Source organism: Eptatretus burgeri, chromosome 1, assembly GCF_056783735.1.
Source record: "Eptatretus burgeri isolate ZD-2024b chromosome 1, Ebu_testis_v1, whole genome shotgun sequence".
NCBI lineage: Eukaryota > Metazoa > Chordata > Myxini > Myxiniformes > Myxinidae > Eptatretus > Eptatretus burgeri.
The window spans coordinates 96,879,961-96,904,960 of NC_140961.1; the positions used below are offsets into that span (position 1 = coordinate 96,879,961).

Genomic DNA, 25,000 nt, shown 5'->3' on the forward strand with positions numbered 1-25,000 from the left:
GAGGTGGGGTGGACAGACAGACGGATAGACAGGAGAGCAAACCTACAGTCCCCTCCGGTGAAACCAGTAGGGGACTAATAAGGTCCATGAGTCGAGAAGAAAAACGAATGAAGAAAGGAAAAAAATAAAAAATAAAACTTGGTACAGAATTCTTCCAAAACTATAGAATGTTCTTTCTCATCTCCAAGTGAAACAATTCTTTTGAGAAAAATAAATAAATAAGTCAACATTTTGAAATTGAACTTCAAAATATACCTTTGTACAAAGTTTGTATCATGATATTGAGAACCTTCCAATTGGTACACGCAAAAATGTACCTTACATCTCATAATGGTCAAGCCTAGCCTTGCTCTAGTAACTCATGGATTTTAAGGTTGAAAGTTTGAATCACCAATAAAGGCATCAAACATATATCCAAAGTCTTAATAGGTGAAGACTGTATCCTTTAAACATATCTATTGGAGATGAACTACAGACTGATCATGCCACAAGCATTCAATCACGACATATTGGCCACAGAAACAGCTTTCTGCTATAACGAGCATAAAACACCATTCCCAGCTGTCAAACTATGCAAGTCATTGAAAGCCTAAGGACCAGAAAATTGAAGCAATGGGTTCTTTCAAAAAGGGTTTGTGTTGCCAACATCCATTATTTCTTGTTCTATGAAGCTGAGGTTCTATGTTCATGGAAGAGTGAGGTGACAAAGAGGGGGAAAAGGCAACACACTGACAGTGCGGCAGTGGAGTGAACAAACAGGGAAAGAGTAATGGAAGGAAACAGCAACAGATCTGAACGACACCCACAAGCACGTGTAGCCCAGACAAGGACATCAACCCAGCACAAGGGTGCACACACAAAGGCATTCAATGAGATGCACCAATACATTACATGAACAAATTAATTTCAACAAGCAACAACAATATCGTTGAATAAGATAATTCTGAAACAGCTACAGAAGATAGCCTCTCAAAGAATAAAAATGGCATCTAGCCAGGAAGACACCCAGAGCCCTGAAGTGATTTAGTCAAAACGGCTTAGTCTTCAACAGAGCTAGAACTCACTTTTGAGCCGTCTCGTCTGGATTTGTTTTCTGCCCCTTCTATAAACTGTTAACACAGTGCTTCACAAGCAGGGATCCCAAGGTGCACTTTGAAAAGAAGAGGCCACACTGTGCCAGTGAATTGGTGACATTCCAAATTCCTGCCCTACCCTACAGCAGCCTGCCACAAAGTAGCGATATATTTACACTCTGTTCGGTGATCCTATTCTCTGGAAACAAAGCGAGTACAATAGATTATTGGAAGTTCTTTAGCAACAACACTGAACAAGTTAGTGAGGCCATGATACATCTGAACTGCATGGCTAGCTTTTGTTTACCAGCCTCGGTGGTATAATGGTTAGAGCGTCCTCTCTGAGTGTGGGAGGTCGGCGGTTAGAACCCAGCCAAGTCACACCAAAGGCTTTTAAAATGTTACATGGTGCTTCCTTGATTGATGCCCAGCATTTAAAAAGGATAGAGCATGGCCAAAATAATCATGGGATGGTAATAGCACAGGCTTTGATGGGCCTAATGGCTCCATCCGGCATTGAAGTTCCTCGTAATGCAACTCATATTCATTATTAGTGCAATGGCAATACAAATTAGACAACAGGATATTAATATTAGAAAGAGGAAATAAATAAAATAAAGGCAGCACACCTGCAAAGGCATTGGCTAATAGCATAGCCATCGGATGCATCAAAAAAGGAATAGTATGGGAAAACATTATTTCGAGCAGAGTGGCATTCAGTAATTTTGGCACGTACATCAAGTGAATGTGTTTATGGAGGATTAACAAACATCCCAGTGTCAAAATCCAATTTTGAGAAAATCCTTCAAAATACACAGTGAATAAATCATACATATTTTTAGGATCATTGTCTCAGCAACATGACTGTACCTACTAATAAAGTTAAACCTGAGAACAGGTCTTCCACAAACCCCCAAACTTATTCTTCGATTCACAAGGACATTTATCTACAGTCAACTCTTGCCAATTTTGAATAGGTGCCAAATAATTTCCAGCAATTGTAATAGCGTCTTAGGAGAACCATTCTCACAGATTTGAATAGGGCTGTCGGAATTGCCTCGAGGTGCACTCACTCGCTTCTAAGCTGTCTAGCCTGGGGATGAATCATGCCCCAGCTGTCAACTGTCATCCCGGTGTTTCAGACAGGGTGATTCAATGTGTGCCTTCCCTCGGATGGACATCAAAATGGGCGTCCCACCTGCCAGCATTCGTTGGCAGACGTTAAAGACCCCCATGTTGTCCTTCACGAAGAGTAGGCGAGCTATCGCCAGTCACTCTGACCAAATTCCAAATTCTTGCCATAACCAGCAGAGGGCATTGAATCAGTGGCACAGCCACACTCACAGCCAATGATGCTACCATGCAGCCTCTTGCTCGATTTACATCTCGTTTTAGCACGACCACTTCTATAAATTTGGATTTGGACAGGATTTCTCAATGGGATAAATGTAATCAAATCGAGTTTAATGCTTCTAAAACTAAATTTTGCCCAATTCCCCTTTATAAAACTCCAATGAACTTTCTCATCTCCTTTGAAGGTTCTACAATTTTACCATTCAATACAGTAAACATACTGTGACGTGCACGGGACTTGAACAGTCCCGCCAACGTAGAATGAGCCAAAACGATGGAGGCGGTTTATTTTTTATAACTCAAAGATGGCGGTTTTAATCGCTCTACAGCAAACGGGACGAGGAAGGTGGCACGAGTCGCTTTTCACTGAGTTAATAATGTTTATTTCTCTAACCAGAAATAATAATAAGACTCGGCAAGAGGAGGGATCCGGGGCGATTCGACGGGATGGTGGTGTGGGTTCGGGCGTGGGGAAAACACAAACAATTCCAATGGATATACAAATCTCAAACCCTCTAAGGCGCCAGGTACACACACACACACACACGCACACGCACACGCACACGCACACGCACACGCACACGCACGCACGCACACACACACACACACACACACACACACACACACACACATACACACACACACACACACCGTAGCTGGTGGTCAGGCTTGCCCGTGGTGTCGACGCAAGTCACTGGATTGGCGCCGGACGAGCTGGCGTTGCGCTCAACAGGGGCAGGAGACACCGTGGTGCTGCTCCTGGTGGTGTCGACCTCCTGGTGTAGGCCCAAGACCACTCACAGCCGCCAGGGAGCCAGTTCTGGCGCCAAGATGCGAGCAGGAGAGGGAGGCAGGTCCGCCCGCCATTCGGTCCCGTACTCTGAGCCAGCAGAACTCCAGAGCCAACCGAGGTGAGGCACGAGGCACAGCAAGGCCACGAGACACGACAAATCGAGGAACGAACCAGCGCAACAAGAGAGCACGCTCCGAGACCAACAGCCTCGACAAGACGCTTTCTTTTTATGACACCTCTTCCACTTCTTTTCCCGAACAGAACCTTTTTATACTCGAGTCCTCGTCACTTCCAATCGAGCCGTTTTATTGGCCCTCCGCCGTCGCCTTCCGCCAATCGTGATCAAGGGGCGAAGCCATCCGCAGCACTGTCCTGTTACGTCATGGCAAGCCTACAGGGAATACTAAAAGGGTTTACGCAGACACACTTACCCTAACCCGTCTCCCTATCTAATTACGTGACAATCATCATTTCCCCCTTAAAGAAATGGACATTTACTAGACAACTTATCACCACTAAATTGCTACTTATTACATCGAGATCCTGGTAAACTCGAACAGCATGGCATACCTAATTAAACATCCTAATTACCCTTTGAATGTATACCCCCCCTCAGACGTAACAATACTCAGTATTATTATAACATAAAATCTATTTTGGAAACCCCACATTACACAAATAGCTAAGTCTGCCTTTAAGAAACTAAGAGTCCTGTTTCGATGTCGAAGATTCTTCCAGTCTGAACAGTTGCTTCGATAATATAAAGGATTGAATAGTCTTGGTATAGACAACTGCTCTCATCTGGGAAGGTTCTCACTCCACATAATTACTTGACAGAGTCGAGTCAAAAGGAATATCAACTCTCCAATCTGACCTCAAAACTCAACTTGCTTGAATTATGCCGTCATGTTGGCTCTCTTTCCCCTTTCTATCTGTATTACTTCAGGTTCTGCTCCCGAGAACTGGCTGCTTGTATACCTCCAGCACTAGCTTTATCACAAAATACTCGGCAGACAACTATGTCATATGAATATTGTGAGGCCATTGGCAACTTAAGGGTGGACCGTAATTATGTTTGTGTCTTTCCCATTGCCACTAACCTCTACAATTATTTACCTTCTCATATCTTTCCAAACAGTTATTACCTGCCCCTTTTAAAAAGGCAGGTTTTCCACTTCCTCAAAAACTTTTAGATTATTTTCCTTCTCTTCACTTCTCTATTTCTTCAGTTCTTCCTTTACGTTTCATTTAACGCTTGGCCTCGATGAGGATGATACAGTCTGACCAGATGCTTTAACATAAAAAACCCTTGTTTTACGTGGCTTCGACTATATACATATAATTTTCTGTGTACCGTTCTGTTTTAACGTGGTACTTTTTTCCTCCTGGTGCAGGTCAGTATTCTTCTTTCTCCATTCGGTATTATTCTTCCTCCGCTGCGACGTCGTGTGCACTCAGTGGTATGGCAGTGCGTGCTGCAATGTACCTCTCTCTCTACGTCAACATTACACTCCATGTAATTGTAATCAATTCCTTTGTCTTCAGTTATTAATGTCCTTAGTGATTTGTAATCATGGCTCCCAAGAGGACAACTGATGCAAGTGGCAAACAAAGTAGAGGAAAGTCACTCACCAGAGATTATGGCATTAATGAGTCCAGTACCCACAAAATGAAATGCGTGGAAAACACATGGGGGCAGTGAATGCTCTGGTTATGTGCCACGCATAAGGGCGACTCCAGGAAACCGTTCCAGGAGATGACGCATGGATTTGTAGGTGAGAGGACCGAGCCCAGAACCTAACCCCCTTTTTCCCCATCAGCCCTTGGTCATATTTTACCCTGATATTGCTTATGTAGGGGTTTCCAGGAATGTCATGTGTCTGTCCCCCAGGTAAAGCAAGGGTTTGCTGTACAGAATTCTACTTACCATGTTATACCAATTACAAAATCAACTTGGCTGCACATAAGAAGAAAAACAAGCTCGAATGAGCTAAGATCCTCGTCCTCTTAATGATGACGTCATAAAAACGAATATGACGTCATTGTGATGTATCAGGTTTGCGATAAATTATCTGTGCTAATGCCCGGCTTGATTCCCGCAAACAAAATTCAAAACAGCTTGCCTAGTTTTGGAGATAATAGCATAGGCGATTTCCATTAGCGGCGATATTATGACATCAACTTTTTTTCTCGGATGAATTTCCAAAATCGGAGATAGTTACTGCCTGCGCGTGGGCTTTCTGCATATACCTGGCAAGTTTCACGAAGATCCGATGAAAACTCTGGGTTGTGAAACAAAAAATGTCAAAAAATTGGAATGACGTCATAAAAATTGATATGACGTCATAGTGATATCATATGTGCGGTAATTCATCTCTGCTAATGCCCTGTTCGATTCCCGTAAACAGAATTCAAAAACCTTGCCTAGTTTCGGAGATAATTTTTTTTAGGCGATTTCCATTAACGGAGATATTTTGACGTCATAACTTTTTTTTTTCTAGGAGGAATTTTCAAAATCGGAGATGGTTACTGTCTGCGCAGGGTATTTTTACATATATACGCCAAGTTTCAGGAAGTTTCGATGAAAACTGTAGGCTGTGAAACAAAAAAGTCCACAAGAACAACAACGTGAGTAAGACTTGGAGATTCTCCACAAGGATCTAAAAATCCAAGACCATCATGCATGCTACTTTACTGCACCTCAAAGTATGCATTCCAATAAGTTTGTGCCTTTTGTTTTCTTTCTGATGGAAAAGTTACCCAATTTCTACTGTTCATTGAGCATGCTGTGTCATCAACAGAGCTTGCAAGTTTTTCTGTTGGAACTCGCAAGCTTTTCTGTTCTATCTTACTGGACGTTGGCAACGGCTCAGGGGTTTCAGGAATTCAAGATGACCAAGGACATATTCACAAAATTTTAACATACTCAGTTTTGTTTAACTGCAAAAATTATGACGAACTATATGGGAGTGGAGATCAAGCAATTATGGAAGATGGCAACAGATCGACTATCCACATGGCATTTCCATGATGTAGCCTTGAATCAAACTTGCAACTTGTTTACTGAACCAAATAAATTTACCAGATGAATTTCTGCACTTTCAGAATATAACCAGAATAATTGAAAACTGCAGCTGTATGTAACCTGATAAAATAAATAAGGTAAATCTGGGGCAACAGACAAGTTCTGAGTTGCTTCCATTTGATAGAGTGCCAGGAATATACTGCAAGGCCAGATGTATTTTTGGCAACTGATCATGCACGACATTTGATGAATGGTAATGTGCTAAGTGATTGCATTGGCTGCTGTAGTGAAATAAATAAGCATGCAATGACAATATTGAAATGAAATACCGGTCTCGTGAAGGCAAGTATCAGACTATCTGCAGAGAAGTTAAAAAATGGACAAGATCAACAGAAAGCCAAAAAAGGTGTGGCTGATGTCAGGGCATAAAGGCAGTAAGTGCTCTTTTGCTCTGGCAAAGTGTTAATTTTAATGCATCATCTGTACCTTGTTCAGAATGTGGTTAACATACTCTTATCGGCTTTCTCTTGATAAAATACAATGATATAATGAAATTAGCAATAAGGTTACTGCTGGGGTTAGTAAAGGTGAACAGAAGTTATTCTAGTTAAACAGACAAGAAGTTTACATGGTATTTTGCACATCCCCCCCCCCCCCCCGATAACTCACACTCTGCAGTGCACACGTCCCAATGATCAAGAGCCAGGCAGGCAAGTGAAGCACCATCACTTTGTGTTGTTTTGTAGTGTAATGCAATATATATTTTTAATACAAGTGACCTTTTTTCCTCTGCTCGCATTGTGGATACTGTATAGCATATAAAGGGTGTTTCAAAAAGAGTGATACAACTTTGACTTCCTGCCTTTCTTTGTTTTTTGACCTATACCATTTTGCTTTCAAGGGTTTGGTGTTATCATGGTATTTGTTCCCTGGGATTTCTAACTCCGTAGCTCAACTATGCCATTGAAAGTGAAGCAGAAGACAAAAGTGGTGTCTCTGTGGTATGAGACTATATCATATGTAGACACCCGCCAGAGGTTCTGCCGGGAATATGACATCAGAACAAGTGATTGACCCACAAATTGTGCCATTAAATGTATTGTGAAACATTTTGAGCACAAGGGGACAGTGCACAACCAGAGCAAGGGCAACAGTGGCAGGCCAGCATCAGTAACCAAGAGCCAAGCCAACATCGACGCTGTGTGGGATTCTGCAGTGGACAGTCGCAAGAAGTCCCACCGCCGGCGCTCCCTGGAGCTAAGGATCAAAGCAACATCAGTCTGGCATATCCTCACTAAGGAAATGAAGCTTTTCCCACACATCATCTCTTATTAGGCATAAACTGAGTCAAGATGACATGAGAAGGAGACTTGATATGTGTAATTGGCTCAGTGACAGGATGGAGTGGTACCCAAACCGGATCAACCTGATCTAGTAAAGTGATGAAGCCCATTTGCATTTGAACGATGACATCAACAACTACAACAACATTTTCCGGCAGGTGTCTATATATGATAGTCTCATACCACAGAGCCACCACATTTGTCTTCTGCTTCACTGTCAATGGCATAGTTGAGCTACGGAGCTAAAAATCCCAGGGAACAAATACCATGATAATACCAAACCCTGAAAAGGACAACGGTATAGGTCAAAAAACAAAGAAATGGCAGGAAGTCAAAGTTGTATCAATCTTTTTGAAACACATTGTATACTGGTACTCAAGGTGGTCTGTGGACTATATTGAAATGCATATTCTATTTGAAATCAATGTCGTGCTATGGTTTCTGTCGCATGAAGCAATAATTAAATATACAAGCTACAATATATGACGTTGGAGAAACAAAATTAAAATGATCATCATCACCCAATTGTAAGGATCTCTCGAAACTATCGATATGAAGAGACAAGAGTAAACTTCATATCAGATGGCACAGCGAGTCACTTAATTTCTCCAATGTTAAAACAACCGAGAGGAATGCACTGGCAAAAATGAATAATTCTGAGAGGGCGTTTGTACTTTGTTTGAAGCCAAGATGGGGCAGACGTTCTATTGGAGAGCCACGATCTCTCATAAAGGCGTAGAGTCTTTCCAAGAAGGCAGTCTCTTCCATTCCAACATCATCCTCTGCACCACTGTTTCCCTCCTGGGACTCAACTGGGGATGGTTCTTTTGTGGACGGCTGAGGGACGACTGCCACCTCCGGCTGCTCTGTGCCCTGTGGTTCCTAGAAACATTTCAACAGGATTAGATCTCACACCATTACAACTTATTCTGATGCATTTACAGCACAGGCAAAATAAGATGGGGGGGGGGGAGATATAGTTTTTCAATTCAAATGGAATTTAAAAAAAATTTCATGTCACTAAAAGTAGATGCCAACAAATAATAAACTAGAACGACAACCTTTGAAGTCACAATGTCACCAGATATGCCTCCGCCCACATTATTACATCATTATAATACTTATACCAAGTTTGATTTAAATCCCTGAATCCAGATTGAAAATATTAAATAATCCTGGCTGCCACACCATGCATCTGATCAGGTTGAAATTTAAAACATATATTCCACATGACTACTCAATCATAACTGGGACGTTTCACATCGATTGATGATGAAGCGGTTCAAGAGAAAGATTTTTTAAAGAATTTCGTTCAAACCATGTGACGTATTAGTTATTCGTGAACACCCTGGTATCCCCAAAGCTTGGGGAACGTGGAAGTGAATTTTCCCCTCAATCTGCTAAGCCGTTCTGCTGAAGATTTTAAAATATTTATTCTTCAAAAAAAACCAATCATAGCTGCCAAACTATGTGACCAATGACATCATAGGTGGAGAACTTTTGGTTCCTCATGGATAGGTGATCATATCTGTAAAGTTTCGCCTCGATCTGTTCAGCCGTTACGGAAAAGATGTTTGAAGGTTTTATGCTAAAAACAACGTGACTGCCAAACCACGTGACCGGATGTCATTATTATTATTTTCTTTTTTCTTAGCCTAAGATAACACTCAAAAATTTTCATATTGATCGGATAAAGCATTTGACAATTAAATTATGACGTCATAAGGAAGCCACATATGATGTCATAAAAAAAAATCACCTTTGTTTCCCATGCAGAGTACTTCACATGTGCCAGTGTTTCAATTTTTACCATGGAGCACTTTTGGAGATACAGAGGTCCAAAGTTTTTCTTTTTTTACCCAACATAGATACCACACCATGTGACACATGACATCATACAGTAGTTATCACACAAACATTCCACATGAGTAGCCGCATCTATGGCGAAAATTTCGTGGAAAAAAAAAACAAAACAAAAACCATTCCACCCCAGTTCGATCGGACACCTGACCCACGACGTCTTCTTTATCAAATCAAATTCAGAATGGGTGGCCGATCACGTTTTTGGAGTTTCGCGTTGATCAGATTAGGCTTTTTGTCCAACATGGCTGCGAGACCATGTGACCGATGATGTTGAAATTTTGAACCAATATTCCCCATGCCGAGTCGATCATAGTAAAAAGAAATTCTCTGAAACCACCTTGCCTTTCGATGTGAGACTTTGCAGTGATGATCCACTCCTGTTGCGACAAATATTTTATGTAACAATGATCTCATCAGTCACATGATGTGGCAGTCACTGGTTTTAAAGGAATAATTAAACAACTATTTTTCTTTGAAAGCGTTTAACTTATCAATACTAGACTTTGCAGTTATGATCCACTGCCATTGCTGCATACATTTGACTTAAAATGACATCATTAGTCACATGGTGCGGCAGCCACATTATTTTCAAGAAAAAGATTTAAAAATCTATATTTCGGAAACCGCTGTAGCAATCGATGCGAAACTTTGCAGTTGTGATTCCACTGCCCTTGCTCCATGTAATGCAACATGTTTCACATTGATCTGTTAAGTGGTTTTGGAGAAGGAGGTTTTAAAATTTTCGGTTTTCAAACTAACGTGGCTGCCAAACCACGTGACGAAAGGCATTGAAAATTTGGACTATGCCCACAATTTGGTGGAGGATCACGTGTGCAAAGTTTCGTTTTGATTGGATAAGGTTCGTTTTTCTATTAAATATGGCTGCCACACCACGTGATGGGAAATATGTCTGAAGTTTCCCGTCAATCTGTCCCACCGTTCTGGAGAAGAAGATATTTTTTTAGGTTTGAGGGTAAATCCAAGATGGCTGCCAAACCATGTGACCTGCGACGTCATAATTTTTTTCTGTGTTGAAATATTTCCCTTGAGTAGGTGAACATCACAAATTTTCAAACTGATCTAATGCAGCGTTCTATTTGTCGAATTTTGAACGGGATACCACTTCACCAATGACATCAGAGTCAAATCGCTCTTATCACTGATGCAGAGTAGTTGCCAGGTGCCAAGTTTCAATTTTTTTCCATCTTGTGGTTTAGTAGATAGAGGTTCAAGTTTTTCCATTTTTCCAACATGGCTGCCATCCTACGTGACCTATGACATCATAATTATAATGAAAAAAAAATTCTGCATGAGTCTGCATCTATGGTCAAAATTTTGTGTCAATCAGATAAGCAGTTGCAGAGAAAACTGAGAAAATTCACATGTACGTACGGATGTACGGACAACCCAAAAACATGTCACCGGCAACATCGTCACTGGAGGCATAAAAAATAAACACAACTGTGCTGCTAGAATGCACTAAACAATGTTGAAGTAATGTACAAATAAAGAAATACAGTATGTATTAGACAAGCCGGTAGGCGGACATGAGTCGTCGACTACCCAATAGAACCTGACGCGATGAGTCCGTTCGATGGGGAATGACCTGAGGATTAAGCACAAGAAAATTCATGATTCTAGCTTCAAGGGTTAATGCTGCAGATTGTTTTTTCGTTAAAATACCCCCACAATTTGAGGTTTTTCGGCCGTTGCTAGGCAACGGTGGTGTCCATAGCAACGGTTCTCATTTGCACACAACAAGGTCATGGTATGAACCTACCAACCAAGGTTCATCGAAATCGCCATTTTAAATACTGATAATAAGGGTAGTACAAATCTTTAAAAAAAGAATTAATTTTTTTTTTCTTCGACTAGATCGACTACCCAATAACCTAAATTTACAAGTCATTTCAAAAGCTCTGCACCCCTCCCCCCCCCTCGAGAGAGTTCATCAAACATATCCAATGTAGTGTTCAAGGTTATACTTCAATGAAATTAAATGACACTGAATTAAAGATCATTTAAAAAAACAAAATTCTGGAAGTTTAGTGCCATTGAAGCAGTCTTATACCCCACCCTATTTAACATGTCTAAGTACGGTTAAACAGAAGGGTTATGAAAGTGCAAAGAAGGTGATTTGTATCCTCCAGTGTTCAAATATATAATTAAATTTAAATAAAATAAAGATTGTAAGTGTCATTTAAATAAATTAATTCCAGAATTTACCACTGTTAACACAGTGTCCATTGCACCACCCTATCAAACACGTTACATTAGTTTGTCATTCGTGTTGGTTGTGTCCTTTATAACATCCTTAAAAAGAGCAAGTTTCCTATTTGGAATGATTTTCAATTTTCTTTGACTGCCAAACAGGCAGAAGGAGCGAAAGGAAAAAAATATATATCTCATTCCCCTCTGTGCACGTGTGATCGGGAAGAATTCAGAGATAAAGTACTGCTAAACGGCAGGTTTGTTTTCCAATGCATGTTGCAATTTGTGTTCAAAATATAACATTCAATCTAAACAAGTTGTTCTGCGATCATAAACTGATGATTGTGGACAGACGGATGGACTGAGGCCTTGCGACTTCCAAACTTACATTCGCAATGATAGCAAAAAACCTGATCACTCTCCTCCCGCCCACCCCCACCCCAACTCCTCCCAACCCTCCATTCCATTCAAAACTACTTTCCCTTTCCTCCCAACTCTTTCACAATGCCAAACTTTCCTTTGTTTCTCCTATTCTATCCCCATCCATTTATTTTTCAATGTTGTACAACCCCACCTCCACAAAAATGATGACAAAAACTGACGAGCTTTCATTTTGTAGACACTAGCTGTTTATTCACCCTACGGTTGGGTATAAAAGGCAAATTTGAAGTGGAGTAAAATCTTTGAAGCTAAATAATTTAATAAATTGATACAGCTGTAATTACAGGCTTGAAAAGTGGTTGACCATGTGCCTGGCAACAGCACCTTCACAACAACGTTGCAGGCTGTACTCAACAGACGTATTCAGATAAACTCACGTTGAAATAGTATGTACTTATTAGACGTACTCACCTCTTGCTGAGTAGAGGCATCAAGCAAGCAAACTCAGAATACATATATATATATATATATATATATATATATTCCTGAAAAGCCAGCTCAACCCATAAAAGGCACTCCAGTTGATTTTTCACTAATTTCCACATGTTGGTATGAAAAACTGTAGTGTTGTAATACCACAAAACCAGCTTGTAAATGCTATGCATGGTGTCTTCACCAGGTAGACAGGAATATCAAAAATGAAAGAAATACTAATGAGCTATGACAGCAAACTACAAGCACCGCTTTGAGCAGGAAGTTGTAAAAAGGGCCGTTCACATATTGCCTACTCATTTGGGAAAACTGGGAGAAAAGGCAAGAATGTTGGTGAGGGGAGGAGGGGGAGGTGGGGGAGGGGGGGAGGGGGGGGAGGGGAGAGAAAAATGAGAAGAGAAGTGTGAGGTGCAAAATGACTAAACATTCCATTTCTGGTTACACAATAAGTATATGACCTCAAAAGACGCCACGTTCGGAATCTATTGTCTTGATTGAAGCCTACCATGATATTGTTATCTTTGACCTCTGTCTCCTCTCCAGAGCCACGCGATTCTCGGGAGAGACGTGCCTCAACTCCAATAGGGCGAGACCATCGTTTCCTTGATGAGCGCCCTCTCAGGTTTGGCACTATGGAAGACACAGGAGCAGTCATTAAACAAACATTTTAACAAGTTTAATTTGCTTCCAACAAGCGAGCTCCTTACAATTTCTAAATAATTTTATAACAGCAAGCAGACTACCAAAATAGGGGGATGTTTTAATCTATTTTAGCTTAGGCCTACCATTGTATACCCACAGTGGTACAATTTCTCTGCGTTAAGAGCTTTCTTTTGTTCTTTACTTTTCCTTAACTTGATATCGAAAACCTAAAATACTCAACGTAGTATTGCGCTTGAATGGCCAATAGTTCCTGTCATATGTTGATCACTCATGAACCTTTATATGTGCTAAACATTGGTGGGGAAGGTTGAGGGAGGGGGGCCTGGGGTGGGCAAACCCAGGAGCGGCTGTTTGCAAGATCCAGGTTAATAAGTAGTTGAGTGAGACTTGGAGTGATTTCAAGTAATTGATTGCATCTGCGTGCTCATCATAATGCCTTCCCTTGGACAAGGAAGGCATGATGACGAGCGATGGCAAGGATAGCATGTGGCATTCGTTTTCGGAGTGGTCTCATGTGCAGGCCCTAGTCAAGCTGCGGTCTAACTAATCCATGCAGCATCAATTACAATGAAGCAATCCATGCATAATGTAGTTGTGCATTTCAAACAGGCTCAAGGAATGAAATTGTGAGGCATAAACAAATCAGCGATTCAATGCAGGAAGAAGATGAGAAAAATTGAAACAAGTTTACAAAATAAAGTGCCTCAAATCTCAACCAACAGACTTATGAAGACCCAACAAAGAATTTGCTTTATGACAAATATGACTATTTTGGGAGAAAGCAGCCACAGAGGAGGTCGGTTAAGACTTGGACATTTTTACCCCACGCATGTGACGTGAAAAGTGGAGTGAAGCAATTGGTTCACTTCTGTGAACTTATCAAAGTTGCACAGGTTTGCTGTGCTGGTTGTAGACCAACCCGTCAACAAATGTCAGTTTATGATCGAGGAACAAATTCATTTCAATTCAATATTATATTGTGAACACGAATCGGAAAACAAACCCCTCGTTTAACACGACTTTGGTTCCGAATACATCCTGATTGCTCGTGTGCAGAGAAGAGTGAGGTTTTTTTTATTTCATTATATATTTTTAAGTCTGTCTGTTGGTAGGTCAGTCTGGAAGGAAAGAAAATTGAAAATTTCCAAACAGGAAACTAACTGTTTTTAGTGACGACATAAAGGACAAAAACGGGCACAAATAACTAATGTAACGTGTAAAATAAAGTGGTGTAACAAAAGAGAAGACTGCATCAACAGCAATAAACTTCTGAATTATTTTTTTTCGACAACCTTTAAAATCTTTATTTTGTTTCAATTTAATTGTATACTTGAACACGAGAACACAAATCGCTTTTTTCTCACTTTGAAAACCCTTCTGTTTCGCAGTACTTCTGACAAAATATTAGGGCATTTAACGTCATCAAGACCAATTTAATTTGTTGCTCATAGACCCCGCCCATGTCCTTGTTTCTTAAGACAGTGCGGGGTCAGGTGTTCTATGAACTCTCCAGTTGCTGTGGCATCTGGTCATATTAAGAAAGATAACACTGTGGTTTTATATCATCACCATCCGATCGAGTGAACTCGGGTACACCTTTCGATTTTACTCGAGTCGCTACATTTACGGTCACAACTCCTGCGAGTGTGGGTGGTTTTATAGAAGTGTGCGCAAATTAACTTTTTGTGCCAGACATGTAAATAATTACCGATGGACCTGCGCAAAGTAAAGTCATGGAAGTCCTCACACTGAGTACATATAGCTGATCATTAAATAAATGTTAACCAAGCTGTCTGTCATCTGGCTTGGCCCGATTCCAGGTCGTCTCTTGGAGCAATATATAAACACCTACCAAGTCATGATTCACCCGCATGTTAATTAATGATGTCGCAAAAAGAACATGCGATGCTGAAATGAAGACAATTAATCACCTACTCTACGCATGCTACCTACCACCATTGTGTGACCTGCCAAATTAAATGAGCTTGGAAGAAATAAACGATAACATTAAAGATTATGGCAAATGGCTTTAACATTACATTCACTGGTATCAACAGCAATTACTTCATGCAATCAAAGCAAAGAAAGGGCTTACATTGCATATCATACTTATAAAATTCTCACACCCATATCTGAACTTTGCATAAAACAAGCCAGGTTACTGATACTCATACAACAGTTCTGCACTCGACAAACTTCCCCAACACAATGGTACACTCACAACAGCTGGGTAGTTTGTACGATGCGAAATGTAATCTTTGTTTTTTTTTTTGCTCATTTCCACACTCTTGCAGAGATGGCGTGTTGATAGACTCAAACAAATGAAAGGTTATATAAACCTGTGCAATTGCGCAAAGGATTGCTTCATATTGCGAGAATTGCACAGCCATTGCTGATTGGAAAAACATTGTTACAGAACTTCCCACCACAACAGAATGTGGTACAACTGTCCGTTCAGTGGCTCAGATCAGTCTTGTGCAGCCGCTGTGCAGTGGATTCCACCTTCCTCAACTGTTTCCGGTGCAAATCACTTAATTTGTGTAACAGTACAACAGCCTCTCGACGGATGAATCTATTGAATACCACTGAAGAAATGCATTTACGGCGACAATTGTTGCTTGGCCAATACTGATGCTTCTTGGGTTTGCTAAAAGAAAGCTGGAAACATAGCGGAGAGATTTACTTGGTTTCTTGCTAATGAGCAAGAATGACCATGAGGTGCAAAATCCCACCAACTGTCAAAAAATAATAATAATAGGAAATTAATAATATAACAAACTGGGCTGAGAGGATGGCCTTGAGGTATGCACACTCACCTTTAAGCTGTCTAAGCTGGGTTCAATTCCCAACCCAGCTATAAACTGTCATCTCGATGTTTCACAGGCAAGGCGATTCATCAATGTGTGTGCCGTCCCTCGGATGGACTTTAACGGGCGTCCCCTCTGCCAGCATTAGTTGGCAGACGTTAAAGATCCAATGGTGTCCTTCGTGAAGAGTAGGCGAGCTATCGCCGGCACCATGGCTAAATTCCAAATTGCCGCCTTAACTAGTTGAACGGCAGGCCTGGCCAGCCGGTTCGTAAAGAACCGAGCCAAGCTTCCCCCGGCCGACCCCACCATAAAGGTGGGATAATGGTGGCTGTTAAAGAATAATAATAATGAAACAAATTCACTGAATCCCACCTGTAACCTTTCCCCTAATAATAATTTTGCCTGCCACGGCACGATCCCATGAGGTGACATCTGACATGCAATGCACCGTGACCATATTTCACACAAGCTAAGATGTTTCCGATATAATTCCAATACAAACTGCATTTGCTTTGAAAACCAATCCTGAAATTGCTCTGACAAGAGGAACAGAGGCACCACAAACAGCACATTACACTCCATGAACACTACAACACGTACGATACAAAACAAATCAGCATTCGATGAAAGTCCTGTGACATTTTCATTTTCACCAACGACAAATTTATTTGTCCCTTTCTTAGGATCAATTTGGAGGGGGGGGGGGGGAAATCTTCAATAAAACCCAGAAATTTCCCCATCAGCCGAGGTCGAATTACATACAATACCATTAACAGAACAAACAACTGTCCATTGTCCAAGGGTGCCTTTTGTTATCAATTTCCTTTTATCATTAATCCCAAGGCATTCAGTGGTGGTTTTTATTGTAAGAAACGACCTACAGTTTTCATTCACTCACTCAGCAGATTCGAGTGAAGGGCAAATTTCAAAACAGAATTACTACATCCGATCATGGTTGAAGTTCTCAACTTGCATCCTTATGTGAAAAATAAAACTGGCATTGGTGAGGAGCAGAAAATGCAACTTTGCCAAATTTCTGATACACTTCTGTGTAGGCAGCCACAAACATCACGATCACTGTTAAATGTGCGAGATTAAGTAGGCATTTCAGCCAATCGTAGACAAGACACGGCTGCCTTCCACTGAAGTCAGTGGGAAATTTGATAATGATCACATAAAATAGGATCCAACAGGATGGTGCAGGGGCATTTGCCCTTACCCTTGGGCTGTCCAGCCTGGGCCGCACACTAAAAACCGCCGTCCATCGGATGTATATCAAGTCTGGTGGCCCGTTTTCTAGGATTGGTTGGTGGAGGTTAAAGATCCCGACGGTGTCTTTTGCAAAGAGTAGAGTTATAGACCACACCCTGACCAAATTACAAATTTGAGCAAGGACTACTGCTGGGAAGACAAAGGTAAACCACAAGATGTAATCCTTGCTCTGGTGCTACTCAATGATGACGAACCTGCCTTCAGGCAAGAATCGACTGTTCAGGACATGAAACTCCTGCAACCACAAGTTTTATAGGTGATACAAAACATTCTGAGCAAATTCGAAGGAGTCTTCCAAAGACCCCAGTGGGTGGATCATTCAAAAAACAACAACAAAAAAAAACTGATGACAAAAAAAGAAGAGAGGAATCAAGCAGGGTCTTCCATTAATCATGTTGCAAGGCTCTCTAATATGAGGAAGGGGAACTGTTCATGACCTCAGAAGACATGATCAAGCCACTGGATCAACGAGAGATATGCCAAGTGGTGGACATCCCAGGATAATGACTCGCTCAGGACTGATTACATTCACATGATCCATCTATGCAATTGGTTTCAAACGGCCCAGATTACTGCAAACACACTCCCTGGACCTTGCCGGATATGTATCAACACAATATTGAGGTGTAGTGTGTGTGTGTGTGTGTGTGTGTGTGTGTGTGTGTGTGTGTGTGTGTGTGTGTGTGTGTGTGTGTGTGTGTGTGTGTGTGTGTGTGTGTGTGTGTGTGTGTGTGTGTGTGTTGCAGGGATCCATGCTCGTCATCCTATACAGCATCCAAGACATGCACCATCATACCTCCAATTTTGCAGTGGTAAAGTCAGCACGTCCAATAGACACGAAGGCAATAGGCAATTATTATGTTCAGTGACGAATCCAGGTTGCTCTGTGACAAATACAGGTTTTTCTGAATCAAGATTTCTCCTTGAAAGGCATGATGGTCGTACACTGGTCTACAAAAGACGCAATGAGTGACATGCCCCAGTCTGTGTCCAGAAAGCCGAAAGTTTTGGCTGTAGAAATGTCATGATGTGGAGTAGTATTGCTGAAACCTTTCACACCAACTTGATCATATCCATGGCAAATGGATACATGAATGAGATGTTACATCAACATGTGTTGCTTACCCTTCGACAACATGGTCCAGGAATCATCTTTATGCACAATAATGCGCCTCCTCACAGAGCCATTCGAACATGGAAGGTTCTTATCAATGCCAACATTGATATCATGACACCCTGGCTTGCCACCTCACCAAGACAAACACAGACCCTGGAACTCGAGCTGATTCCGACATGGAATGCCATTCCCTAGGCTCAGCTTTGAGTGCTAATACGGTCAATGCGGTGATAGTGCAGCATCGTGATTGCTGCTGCAGATGGACATACCCAGTAATGAGATTGTTACTTCCACTTTGGATCCCAATGTGAAAACTTTCGCCACAACGCAGCATTATGTGATTAGTTCACAATGAAATAGACATGTAATTTATGTAACATGTTACATTTAGGCATTTAATGATTTCAGTTTTGTGTCCTGTGATGTCACACACTGTACATCACATCAAAAACAATCATGGGTTCAGTTTTTATGGTGCAGTGTGTGTGTGTTCATAACAATAATAACAAGTGGTGCCAGGCACAACAAATCCCACCCATTTAAGGCATAAAGTTATTTTGGGGATCAAATTAAAATTTGATACATCCTTAACCTGAATGTTGATTATAAGGAATAGAATAAGGAATATTTTAGTCTTAGTTTGAAGTCAATTAAACCATTTATTGACGAAGTTATGAGCGAAAAACTATTTTGACCTTTTTGTGACCTGACCTTGACCTTTGACCTAATTGGACCCTAAAGTTAATGGGGTCATCCGAGGTTCATTACCCACCTGTGGATACAATTTGACAGTGTTTGAGCCAGCCGTTTTCCCGTAAAGTTGTATTTTCGTAATATTGTTTTAGTTTTAATGGAAAATTTGTAATTTTGACCGATGGCCATGACCCGCAAAACTTCGGACCCTACCGATCTTCACAAATATGTATTTTTCACGATAGGAATGGGTAGGATTGTAAGTGACAAATAGAATATGGTTCACTATAAGCTTAGTTTGAAGTAAATCAGATCATTTTTGACGAAGTTATGAGCGAAAAACGATTTTGATCTTTTCGTGACCTTGACTTTTGATCTATTTGGGCCCAAAAGTTAATGGGGTCGTCCAAGGTTCATTGCCCACCTGTGGATTAAATTTGATAGTGTTTGCTAAAGACATTTTGCCATAAAGTTGCAAAAGGGGCTGTCACACCTTGACGTTTTCGCCAGCGTATGGCAAGGTCTCAAAATGTATGTAAAACGCTGGCGTACGCTGAACTATTGATGTTTTTTTTAAGTTTTGGGCGTATAATAACGTGTTGGACGTATGCATAACGTATTAGTAAAGTACACAAAACGTTTCAATCACATATAGATAACTTATACCAACGAATGCTGAGCGTGTTGTCGGCGTTCACAACCTATGCCCAACGATAGTCTAACTTATGCATAGTGCGCGGCAGCGTATCGCCGACGATCACATGGCGTAGGATATTCATTGTCTGCGGCTCGACGATTCAAATCATAACCGCACTAGACATCAAAGTGTGAAGCCGCTCTCACACCTTGACGTTTTAGCCAGCGTATGCCGACGTATGAAAAATTTGCCGAACCAGGCAGGCACACGTCGAATACGTTATGGGTAAGTTTTGTATACGTTAAGAACACGCTGGCATATGTTGTAGTACGCTGGCATACGTCGTAGTACGCTGGCATACGTCGTCATACGCCGAGTACATCGGGAAATTTTCAGCATGTTGAAAATTTCTCGACGTACTCAGCATACGACACACGTTCCGCATACGCTGGCCATAAGTTGTAGGCACGCTACGTGATCGTTGACACAAGTCGACACACTTTACTTGTACGCGACTCATAAGTCAAAACACGTCGAGGTAATGGTTAGCGTCAGTGTTCCAGATTCCCTGTTTTTTTTTTCTTCGGTATGACGGTGATGTTGACACTTCGATTTCTGGTGCGGTTATGATTTAAATCGTTGAGCGGCAGCCTATTAATTATATTATATTATAACTGCACTAGAAATCGAAGTGTCAACATCACCGTCATACCGAAGGGGAAAAAAAAAACCAAAAAAAAAAAACCAGGGAGTGTGGAACACTGACGCTAACCATTACCTTGATGTGTTTCGACTTATGATTAACTTACAAGTAACGTGTGGACGTGTGTCAACGATCGCGTAACGTGCCTACAACACGTTACTCAGAGGTTAGAAATAAGTTTCAGATCTGCTAAACATTACCTTGATGTGTTTCGACATAAGAGTAACTTACAAGTAACATGTGTCGACATGTGTCAACGATCGCGTAACGTGCCTACAACTTATGGCTAGCATTATGCAGAATGTGCGAGTCATACGCTGGCATACGTCAAAAAATTTCGAGCATGGAAAATTTGTCTAACAGCTCGGCGTACTATGACATATGCCAGCGTACTACGACATATGCCAGCGTACTACGACAAATTCCAGTGTACTACGACGTATGCCAGCGTACTACAACATATGCCACCGTACTACGACGAATGGCAGCGTACTACGACGAATGGCAGCGTACTACGACGTATGCCAGCATACTACGACGTATGCCAGCGTGCTCTTAACGTATACAAACTTACCCATAACGTATTCGACGTGTGCCAGCGTTTTAGCCAAATTTTTCATACGTCAGGCATACTCTGGCTAAATCGTCAAGGTGTGACAGGGCCTTAACAGACAGACAGACAAACAAACAAACAAACAAACAGACAAACAAACAAACAGACAAACAAACCGGACGATTACAATATCCCGCTCCCTCCCTCCGGGGGGGGGGGGCGGGATAATAATAATATATAATTATATAATAGGTGCGTATACTTCAACATCAACGCTTTCATTTTGTTAGAGCTGAGAGTCAATGTAAAAGTAAATTTTAAAAATGAAGGTAAGGAATAACGACAGTGAGGTTAAAAAATAGTGAAATTGTGCGACTTGAAATACATGCATCAGATTTGTTTGAAGGGTGAAATCGAAAAATTATATGAAGGCAGGGGAAGGAGAGAGGCCCAATTAAGTAGTAAAGGAACATAGTTGTGTTCCAAATTATTATTTTTTAGATACAGAGTTAAGGAACATGGATGAGCTTGACCACTGAATGTATCAGGAACAACAGAACAACAGAACAAACGGAACAGTAGAGAGGTGGACAAACAAACGGCAGGGTTGATGAACAAAATATAGGGAGATTTGGACAAATAAGGGATCGGAGAGGATGCATGGCCGGAGGGGGGGGGGGACAATGTGGATACAGCTGTAAACTCTCAGGAAGGAAAAACTGGAAATTTGGAAGGAGGTGGGCTTGGGGAGAGGGGTGGGTTTAATGGGGGTAGAAAATTTAATGGTGTTGGATGGGGGATGATCTGAGATGGTGGTGAACATCTGTCTTGAAGACAAAGAGGGAAGAATGAGATTGAAGAGAATGTGGAAGTTGCTTTCACAGCCAGGAAAAAGAGGAACAAATGAGTGGAGATGAGAAGTGATTCTGAATTTTGGGAGTTTAAGTAGAAGGAGATTGTTTGTGGATCACGTGCACCCTGCAGAAACCTGTGGGGGGGGGAGGGGGTGTGTGATTCTGTTGTGAGACAATTGTGGGGCCTTTTGCTTCCTTAGAAAAGGTCAGTGTTTGGGGAAAAAAAACAAAAGTAGCAACGAGTAAAGATTATGTAAATGCTGATGCAACAGAGTTCACGTGCCCATACTTGGGCATCACGTCCATACCCAGGCCCAGCCAAGCAAGGATGCTGAGTAGCATCAAGGTTCCTGCAAAAGCCGAGCAAAAGGGTCATTAATGAGCTGAATGATGACAGGGAGACACAAAGGCACGCGGTTTTCACAAAGGACTCCCTAAGGCGTCGTGCCCGGAAAGCCAGAGGGAAAACGTGAGGGTGGGGGAGGACAGGATGGAGGAGGGAGAAGAAGAGGAGACTACCTCGTGTTGTTTGTACCCAACTCGAGGGAGGGGGGGCGATTATAAAATGTGAATAGGCACAGTAGGCATGATCCCAAAGTTTAACAACACTAAAACTGCTGTCGAAGCCAAGCCAACGCTGTCAACACCAGGTAATATTCACAAAGCTGGCAGAATAATCCCAAGGGATTTCAATTTTATACATACCCAGGCATTAAGGTGACCTTTAGGTATTTCGTTATTTCAAGTTTGTTTAAATATAAATGAATAAATCGAAAGGTTTTTTTAATCATTTTAGTTTTTTAATACGAAGTAAAAAACATCCGATTATAAAACTACAAAAGTGCAAAACTTTTTCAAGAACTCCGACCACTCACCAAGATGGTGTGCATTTCTGGGCTTGGCTTACACTCCGTCTAAATAAAAGTCAATATTGACAATGCTTATGATGACTTGAACGTTGTGTTGAAACTTCACATTGCACGTCGTCTGGAACATCCCAAGAGGAACATCAAGTTAAAACGCTTCGTGATGACCTATTGGGTTGAGTAAACGCTTACATTAGCCCATCCATCACCTTCCTTTAATCCACGACTCGCTCTTTTGAATCTCACAAAGTGCTCCACCGGATATATACATATCCCTGTTGCAGTAGTAGAGGAGGAAGAAGAATAAGAAGAAGACAATTGACTAAACACAGCGGATGTATTTACAAGCGGCATCTGCGAGTCGCCTTGAACCGGCAAACTAGCTGACTCAAGCGCACGAGGAAGCGTGTCCGGACAAGCCAAGACCAAAACATGCGGCGGACACGACCCGGTGAAGCACACGTGTCTACGTTAATCACCACCAGTATAAACAAGCAAACAACCTTCGGAATTTGGAGCAAACTTCGCGCGTAAAGGGCTCCCACCCGGCCCGCCGCAGGTATCGGGGTCCGTGGATTCAGCACGCGTGCACACACAATTAAACGTCGGCAACGCGTCACAATACCCTAGTTACGTTTAAATATATATTTATTTATGTAAATCAACAACAAAACGACAACGAAAGGCACACGGAGTCGGCGTCCTCACGTACCCGCTATGCGGCCATGCTCGGGTGCGCCCGTTAACAGCATGGACCGTGCACGGAGATCGCGTCGTGCGGCCGTGCCTCGCGATCAAATAAACGAGGGTGGTGATACGTCCTGCTCGTCCGTACAAACACAGCGACCTCTCCATGAATCACCGAGCTGGGTGGGCGGGCCGCCAGTGTGGTTGGGAGGGGAGAGGAGGAGCGAACGGCCTGCGCCTTGCGATCTCGACTTTTCATGACACTAATCGTCGTTATTCAACAAGATCGTCGTTACCACCGCGGAGTGCGGAGCAAAAACCGATGAAAATCCACTTCATCGAGTCACAATGAACCCATGACACATGATCACGCGTCACAAACGTAACGTGGCGCACCGCGCCGACAGCCGAGCTCCGCCCGAAACGTACTAGACAAATAAATAAATTAAAATCAGGGCATCTAATTACCAGGTACGTGTCGGAACAGGTAGCCCAACGTTTGGTTTATTGGAGACGATTTTAATCGACTTGGAGACGGATACAAAAAGGCGTACACGTCGCGTCGGCTTGTTCGCATCGAGGGCTGCTGCCCCCCCCCATCCCCGAGCCCTCCACCCCCAAGGCGAAAAGCAGTAAAGCGAGCCGTGACATGACTTCAACGTTTCATATTGTAAACCGAATTTGGGTTTATTTTGAGTGGCGTGCCGCACCAGATGTCCCTTTACAGCTTTGTTATTGCTCACGGCTCGGCTGTGCAAAGAGGAAAGTTGGCATCAAAAAGGAGCATCAAGCTCAAGTTAAAGTTCCTTTCAATTATTAATCATTCTTCCCCTTATTCGCATCTAGCGGAGCTTTATGCCTTGGAACCTGAAACTACACTTTTGACCTTGCTTTCCTCGAAATTCGCCGCTGCTGAAAGTACAGTGACATTTTGTGGATAAACAAACATCTCTTGGATGCAATAATTAATATGAGGCACAAGGAAAGGTTTGAGGTGCTAAATTGCATCACAAAATTACCCCTCTTTAAACATCCCCCTCCCAACCCCACAGCAGCCCCAAAAACTTGTAGAATCCCAAGAATGTCTAAATATAGCTTTCGAAAAGAATTTCACAATAAAAGTTTTACATGTTTCCACAATGTTGTTCACCCTGTCCGAGCAAATAACTCGTGAGTATTTATCAATGTTGCTTCATTACCAACACCGGCAATATTCATACCATGATACTATATATCATACGAAGAGAACAAAGTTTAAAGGCTACATACACACGGGGGGGGGGGGGGTTACGGATTCAATTTGGCTATATTTTCCACCCCCTCCCCCCCTTTACACCTCACATTCTCGTCAGGGAAATATTTTATTACAATCTTGTCATTGCACCATCAATGCTAACCTGGGGCTGGCCAGATGGCCAACATGTGCATACACTCACCTCAAAAAGCGATCTAGCCTGCGTTTGAATCCCAACCCAGGTGTAAACTGCCAGCCTGATGTTTCACAGGCAGAGCGATTCATCAATGTGTGTACCATACCTCGGATGGATGTTAAACTGGGTGTCTCATCTGCCAACATTGGTTGGTGGACTTCAAATATCCCTTGCTGTCCTT

General features: G+C 41.9%; 1 protein-coding gene across 1 annotated transcript in view; it reads right to left on the reverse strand.

Moving 5' to 3' along the window:
- The window catches only part of LOC147035008 (uncharacterized), a 221,335-nt gene that overhangs the window by 28,869 nt on the left and 167,466 nt on the right, over positions 1-25,000 (reverse strand). Inside the window, exons 6-7 of the mRNA XM_085892377.1 lie at positions 13,040-13,164; positions 8,262-8,469 (exon numbers count right to left, since the gene is read on the reverse strand). Of these exons, the coding sequence (XP_085748503.1) occupies positions 8,262-8,469; positions 13,040-13,164 (333 nt within the window). The remainder of the gene's footprint in view (positions 1-8,261; positions 8,470-13,039; positions 13,165-25,000) is intronic.